Raw genomic sequence first — 7,881 nt, 5'->3', positions numbered from 1 at the left:
ACCTTTTTTCACTGTAGAAGGCAGTTACTCTTTTTGTTAAATTAACGTTTTGGCACTAAATTTATCTCTTTGCAGAACCTTCTTTTTGGCGATAAAGATAATTTTGACGATGTGGGGATAAAGGCTACATGCCTAAGAGCCCCGTAATAGAACCCTTCCTTGGTCCTTGGCTAGATTCTTTGGCTTGATTTTTCGCCCATAGGTGCAGAAAGACTTAGCAGATGCAAAACAAGACATCTCTCTACTTTGCCTGCAGATAAATAAAATGCGATCTGCTAATAAATGTAAATATGACATGAGCAGGCTGTGTCACGTTTGAAGATGAACACTTCCTCTTCCTGTACATTTTATTTCTTTGTTTATTTTTGGACGTGAATGTTTTCGCTAGGTTATTTATTGAGCAACGAAATTTTAAACGTGGTATTTTTCCATTACAATGCCAGACTCGGAAGTAAATGCTGAGATGACTACTGTTGCAAATTTATCTTCTGATGATCATCTTATATCCGAAACTTTAATTTCATCAAGGGAACCAAAGTCGGATTTAGCAGACAATCAGTGTGTGTCACCTTCAGTTAATCAAAATGTTATTGAGTCATTATCTACTTCTTTAACCAGTGCATCTGTTACATCTATCCCTGTTACAACTTCATCCAGTGCAATTACAGAAAAGACGGCAATAGACGACAGTAATACATCAGACCTAAAAGAAATCGCTACGCTTGTGTTTTTTGATTTAGAAACTACAGGACTGGGGTATTTTGTTGGAAAATCTAATGTACAAATTACGGAGATCTCAATGATAGCCGTCGATAAAAAGGAATTTCAAATAAGTAATTATCCCGATCTACGAGATGTTAGAATAATTCACAAATTAAGTTTGTGTGTGCGACCAAGGAGTCCAATTTCACCCATGGCAGCAAAAATAACTGGTAAGTTTTGTATTTGCATTAAGCAAGAACTTTTTCAAGTGATTGTAATTTTTACAGGTATGTTTCGTCACCGTATTTCCTCATTTTAAAAATGGCATGCCTACTTCAGTGAATTTTTTGTAGTATGTGAATTAATATAGTACTTTTGTAGATGGACTTGTTCAGATTCTTGCATTTGCACTCTGTATTGCCGTGTGTTATTCATGAGTTTGAAGACAAAAGCTAAACCTAAATTACTTAATTCATTAAGTGCAAACTGGATCATTTTGTTCTCTCCAGGGTTATTTATAACTAATTTATAATGCCATTCAGTAAGATCTGAGATAAATCATGAATGCAGTGTGTTGCTAATGAATTTGTTTTTCCCAACCTGATAGCCCTCATTTGTTCTAAAAGTAATATCACCACAGTAATAAATTCTAGAAATGGTAGACAATTTGAAACTGTTTAAAATTACATGTAATTTTAAAAAATGAAATTATTTATTGTTTAAAAAGTGTGTTGTAACTTAATTTCTGTTTCAAATTAAAACATTATTTCAATTTTTTTTTTTTTTTTTTTTTTCTTTTTTCTTTTGTATGATATGAGGCACATTTAATGATATTGAACTGCATTTTGGGCATGCCTACTATATATTATAATAATAAATAAAAAATATATTAATATTCAGTAGGCATATATTCAATATTCAGGCATGTTGCCCAATATTTATTAATTTAGCGATATGTGTGTTTTTATTTGATATTTAAAAATCATTAAGAACTCAGAAATTTCTTAAAATTTGCTATTTATAACTGTCTATAAATTAAAATATTAATTCTGAATATTCAGTAAATAGAATCATGCTAAAAATGACTTTTTTAATGATGATATGTATAATTATTTATGTTATCCAATTATGATATCCAATGATGTTTCATAATACTGAAGTTTACTATTTACACTGTTAATTAATTCAACAAAGGCAAGAGAGGTTTTAACATTTTAATATCTTTTTTTCACTCAATTTGCTTTCACTGAGGGATATTTATTCTTAATTTGATTTTTTAAAGGAGTTGTAAAGACATTTTTTCTCTGTTACAATAATTCATAAAACAAATAGCTGTGTCGCATGATTTTAAAACATGAAAAATATTCCTGCGTAAGCAACCTTCATTCATTCCATTCAAGCTGATACAGTCAAAAGTCGTTAATTCGGACACCCATAATCTGGACCTCAAAGCTAAAAACTTTCTGCGCATGCGCCGCGTTGACACATGCGCATAGGCGTTTACGTGTGCACGTTTCACGTGTGCGTTTAACGTATAACGGACGGTATAAGCTAAAGTTATACAATTATCTATTTCAGTTAATGTTGATGATTGCATTATTCCTTAATCTTCGAATTGGATGCAGCTTATTATTTTTTGCAGACTGTAAGAGCAATTTTATAAAAGTAAACTTGAACTTTTGATTATGTCAATTTCCAATTCTGGAGCTCCCAAAGGATCTACAAAACGAAAGTATGTCTTGATGTCCGTCAAACAAAAAGTGGAATTGCTGCAAAAAATGGATAAAGACATGAAGAAGGTGACAGAGAGGTTAGTGAAAACGAAAAAATTTCGATTGACAAGTTAGTCGGTATTCTCGGCACAGCAATTATGGGACTTGAACAGCGGAGCTTTTTAACTGAACAAGAAATTTTGTCTGTTTATAGAATTAAAGAGAAAGTATTATCACATAAAACGAAACAACTTACATTGAAAGAAATGTTTAATAAAGTAAACAAATAAATATTAAGCTTCTTTTTTTGTAAATTTTGATACCCTTTAGATCATAATTGTTCTTTATTTCCTAAAATACGGTTTCATATTTTTAATTTTAAAATTTGTACATGCCATCTTACGAGATTTAAACTGATGATCTATAATCCGGAATCGCCGAAGTCCCGACGAGTCCGGATTAACGACTTTTGACTGTATTTGATTTTGACTAAAATATAATTAAGATCTTTGAGTTACAAATAATTGAATTAAAAATATTTGTCAAGCAAGGAAGCAGTTATTTTCATGCTGTGCTATTTCCTTACTTATTTATATTATTTCTTCTTATTTTCTTAATTATAGTTTAGGAAAAAGAGAAATTATTTTCCTTTATTCAAATAGTAAGTGAAAAAATTTTAAATTGTCCTTTATTTAATTATTTGCTTCCAAAAGTAGGATAATATTTAGTACTTCCACATTAGCACAAGCATCTTAAAATGGTTTGGTTATTTTTTACAGAAGAAATGAATGATTTATAATTGGAAGAAAGTATTATTACATATACTAAAACAACCCTACTGTACCAAACACACAGATATAAAGAAAGAAATCTTTTGGTCCTATCCAGTTTTATTATATATGTAATGTTATTTTATATTGCTATGGTGAACTTCTGCTGCCCAACTGGTATAGTGGTTAGTAACCCTGACTGCCGTAGGGATGGGCCCAGGCTCGAATCCCAGAGAAAGCATTGTTGTAACTGTCCATCCCTTCATAGGAAGGCAATAGTGGCCACCTATTAAGTGCTTCCATAATGAAATGGCTACCACTTCCACCTCTTACAGTGGTGCAAGGCTAATGACTGTTAAAAAAATTGTGAACTTTCAGAAGTATCAAAATCAGATATAATGGACTATAAGAATATCTCCATGGAAGTTATTAGGTGCAAAATTCACTTTTTGATGGAATGTTAGCACTCTAAAAGGTCTATGTGGTTTGTTTCAGAATTAGCCATCCAGAATTTTTTTTGGTATGCTGGGTCTAACAAACATTGTTGAAGAGAAAAGATGAAAACGAGGATTTGCCTATCTCTGAGTGGTTAGAAAAAAATCAGTTAATTAATTATTGAAACTTAATAAATAATTAAGTTTTAATATTTTCAAAATATGATATGGCATTTTTCACTCATGCAATGATAATGTTGAATAATAATGTTGATAATGATAATTTTTCACTCATGCAATGATATATGTGAAGATCCAAGTGATAAAAATATTGAGAAGGCAAAGTGAACTCCGTATCATAGCTGATGCCAAAGTTGTGATGCATTTCATTGATAAAGTTTTATACACATTAACTGTAAAACCAAAAGTGATAGCATCTTCAGTTTTTGAATCAGATATGGATAAAAATTTCCCTGCAATCTACGCAATTGACATAGCAGAAAATTGGATCATGTTTGTACTCACAAGTTAAACAAAAGTTAAATTCAATTTGCTCTTCGTTTTTAGTATTTTTATATTTTCGCCGAAAAAATTAAGTTTATAGTTATAAATGTGTAATTGGAGGGAAGGATAAGAACCATGATAAGCAATTTGTCTTATAAATTTATTAACATATAACAAAACTGGAAAAGAAGGCCACAAACTTAATAATATTTTAAAATCTTAATATTATTTTTTGTTTCATTATTACAGGTTTTCATGAGGTAATCGATTTTTTGTTTTGGATTGTATATAATGAATTAAACTCCTGATCACTTGAAGTTAAATTGTATATACATATTACTATGCACAATATAATTTATCCTGATGCACAATATAATTTATCCTGAAAATCAATGACCCTAGTTAAAGCTTTTTTCCTACTTCGCTCCCTGGTAGAAATTTTGTGGAATTCCTTTAAGAATAGAATAAAAACAATTGCTTTCATTAGCTGTTTTACCAAAAAATATTGCATTCTTGCACAAATTGTACCACATATTTCTTCCATGCCTGGCAAATCCCATAATTGCATATTTTAAAATCAAGCTTAGACAATATATATAACTATTTTGTATAAAAACTATTTGAATACAACAAAAAAAAAAAAAAAATACATACAAAAATACTGATGTTATTTGCTAATACTGATGAACTCCTATGCACATGATTGCCAGAGGTTAATGCAATTTTGAAAGTTTAATGACTTCTGTTAAGGTAATAACACTAATACATAAGTACCAAATATATTATTTACTTATTAATAAATCAAATAAATGTAATGTTTGATGAGTAAATAAATTATTAAATATGTTATTGCAATTAAGCAACATAAGTTTTACAAGCATGGCAATCAGAAAATCCTCAAATATTAATCTTAGATGCTATGCAAATGTTTCACTAAGGTGTGGTGTTATTAATAGCACTTATAATATTTATAGGATGTAACAATACTTTTTGATTATCTGTACTCCATTAAAAGTTATGAACTGATTGGTGACTGTGAATTGAGGAAAAACATTTGTTAGGTCACCTTTACGGCTAATAAAATGCAGCATTTTATAAGAAACAAGTAATTTTATCTAGGGAGGGGGAAAATCTGAACAACTAATATTTTCATTTTAAAATAGCCAGTGGATACTATTTAACATAATTTAGAAATATAAAACATGTGCATCTACATATGTGGTATGCACATGCATGGATATTTATTGTTGCATGTATGCTAAAATATATGCCAAAATGTGTAGTTCTACTGAAACTGGGGATGCAGATGATTGGAAAGTATCAATATAACTCTTATGTAACTTTTTAATTATTATTTGTTTTCACAGGTTTAAATGATTCAAACTTAGAAGGTCAGCAGCCCTTTGATCAAAATGCAGCTCAAATGATTATCTCTTTCCTTTCTCATCTTCAGAAGCCTGTATGTATTTTAGCTCACAATGGTGGTACATTTGATTATCCACTTCTGAAAGCTGAATTCAAGCGACTTGCATTGGAACTGCCATTAGATTTGCGCATTGCTGATTCATTATATGGAATGAGATCTGTGGGGATTCCCGAATTGCCATTCGATCAAAAACCAACAAAAGCAGTTATTTTCAAAAATGGCCGTCTGTCTCTTTCCCTAGAAAATTTGCATGTATATTTCTTTGGTAAAAAACCTTATGGTAGTCATAGCTCAGAAGGTGATTGTATTACTTTAGCAAAGATTTGTCATAAGATGCGAGATAAGCTTCTGCCTTGGGTTGATAAACACAGTAAATCATTTGATACAGTAAAACCAATGTGGTAAAATAGTATATTTGAATGTTTTGCATTTGTTAGTTACATATGACCCGAGTGTTATGCATTTCATGATCTTATGTAATTTTTTTAAAAGAAAAAATGGTATTTTATAATTAGATATAAATCAATACACTTTAGTAGTTTAATCTGAATATGTTTAGAGCAGTAAGCTTATCACAAAGTTTATCTGCAGTATTAAATAATTTTCTTAACTTTTTTAATCGGGTATTGAAATTGAGATCTGCTGAGTGTTGAGTGATATACAATGTAACATTTTTATTCATAGAGTGTATGAATGATCTTTAGTATGATATATGATAGTCTGATTTTAAAATGAGTATTAATGGTTAACATTACTAAATTGACATGTAAACGTATATATACAGAAAGAAATGTGTCAATAAGTATTTTGAACAATCATAAAAGCATAAACATGTTGCAAATTAATATTTGAAAAATGTACATTAATTTTAGTAGTGTCCTGTTATGAGGACCAGACTGAGAAATGTATGTATGTATGCATATATATATATATACACTTACATACGAACATATGTGTGTATGCACATATTACATATATGCACATACATACCTGCATATGTTCTTTCACACATATATCTCTGAATCTCGTCTCGATAACAGAAGAGTACCTTAATTTTTTAATCATTAAGTGTTGTTGTATTAACATAATTATTATTTCAAACTGTAATTTGATTAATGCTGATGAGTTACACTATTTTTAAAATATGTTAACTAGAAAAGCAGTTCTTAGAAAATCCATTTTCTCCATTCAAATTAAAATCTTTCTTCATAAATTTCTGACAAATAATTTAATTATTGTCTTTATGTGCTGCATGAACTGCTTTAATTATTGTCTTTATGTGCAGTATGAAACTTTCAGAATTAGATAATTATTAAAGAGTTATCAGATATTAAAATTAAAAATATAGTGAAATTTCTTATGCTGACCACTTCTGAAGTATTTCTTGAGAGCACAATTTAATAAAGATATATATATTTGATATTATTGATGATCATATTCTTTCAGATAAACTCTTCTATAGGATGCCAAACTTGTCTGAAATCATTGTTTACTGTTGTAAATAAGTTTCACTGTAATACAGAATATGTTATCATTGAAATTTAATAATTTATTTTTGTATTTTACACACTGTTGCAGTGCTAATAAAAGAGTTTTCTTAAAACTTGAAATTTCTCTCTCTCTCTCTCTTTCACTCTATGCATATGTCTATATACTGTATATAAGAAATTTTAATTTTAAGAGCTAATTTTTTATTAAACTTTAAATATGAAACAGTTGATAAATTTGGAAGGACAATCAATTTTAATCTAAACACATTAAAAATAATATTGTATATTTCACATATTTTCAGTAAGCTAGTATTAATATCTGGATAAGGTTTTTTTTTTTTTTTTTTTTTTTTTTTTTTTTTTTTTTTAAAATAAATGTAGCCATTAATAATATTAAAGCCAACTGAATCAACAGCATTTGCCTTTTACAATGCCATTTTACAAAATAATAATATTGATGCAGCTTAATGCTAATCTTTATTTGTAGTTAAAAATCATTTCTCTGGCTGTATTTTCATTTTTAATTCCAACATTTAGTGATACATACATCTGCAGTGTTTAGCATCAGGCAATATTTATGTAAGTACTAAAACCAGAATTACATCTACAAGCTACCCGCAACAGCACGTTGAAACATTTTTTGGAATTTTTGTTCTTATTTTCTGGATATCTGATAGGTTGATGTATGCAAAAATCAGTTCTTTGGAGAAATCTTATGAGACAAACAAACAAAACAATTTCAGTTTTAAAAAGTCCTGCATAGCTAGGCATGAAACAGCTTTCAATGAAACATGTTTTGGCTAGAAAACCTCCAATGATAGTCGGCACACGAATTATTTCTTG

The 7,881-nt window shown here is 29.3% G+C and overlaps 1 protein-coding gene across 1 annotated transcript; it reads left to right on the top strand.

Annotated features, from left to right (window-relative positions):
* The first annotated feature begins 221 nt into the window (after window positions 1-221).
* LOC118185971 (three prime repair exonuclease 2-like) lies at window positions 222-7,302 on the top strand. The gene is made up of 2 exons (XM_035355947.2): window positions 222-932; window positions 5,490-7,302. The coding sequence occupies exons 1-2, from the start codon at window positions 437-439 to the stop codon at window positions 5,951-5,953; spliced, it is 960 nt and encodes a 319-aa protein (XP_035211838.1). The 5' UTR covers window positions 222-436; the 3' UTR covers window positions 5,954-7,302.
* Window positions 7,303-7,881: the final 579 nt, after the last annotated feature.

This window comes from Stegodyphus dumicola, chromosome 1, assembly GCF_044657685.1.
Source record: "Stegodyphus dumicola isolate Sdum_Otavi_A_Nest chromosome 1, ASM4465768v1".
In the NCBI taxonomy this organism is placed as follows: domain Eukaryota; kingdom Metazoa; phylum Arthropoda; class Arachnida; order Araneae; family Eresidae; genus Stegodyphus; species Stegodyphus dumicola.
This window is presented reverse-complemented; position numbering and strand designations above follow the sequence as displayed.

Coding starts and splice junctions, on each gene's coding strand:
- LOC118185971 (XM_035355947.2), top strand. CDS start 437: ATGCCAGACTCGGAAGTAAATGCTGAGATGACTACTGTTGCAAATTTA. Junction 933..5,489: donor CATGGCAGCAAAAATAACTG/GTAAGTTTTGTA, acceptor TTGTTTTCACAG/GTTTAAATGATTCAAACTTA.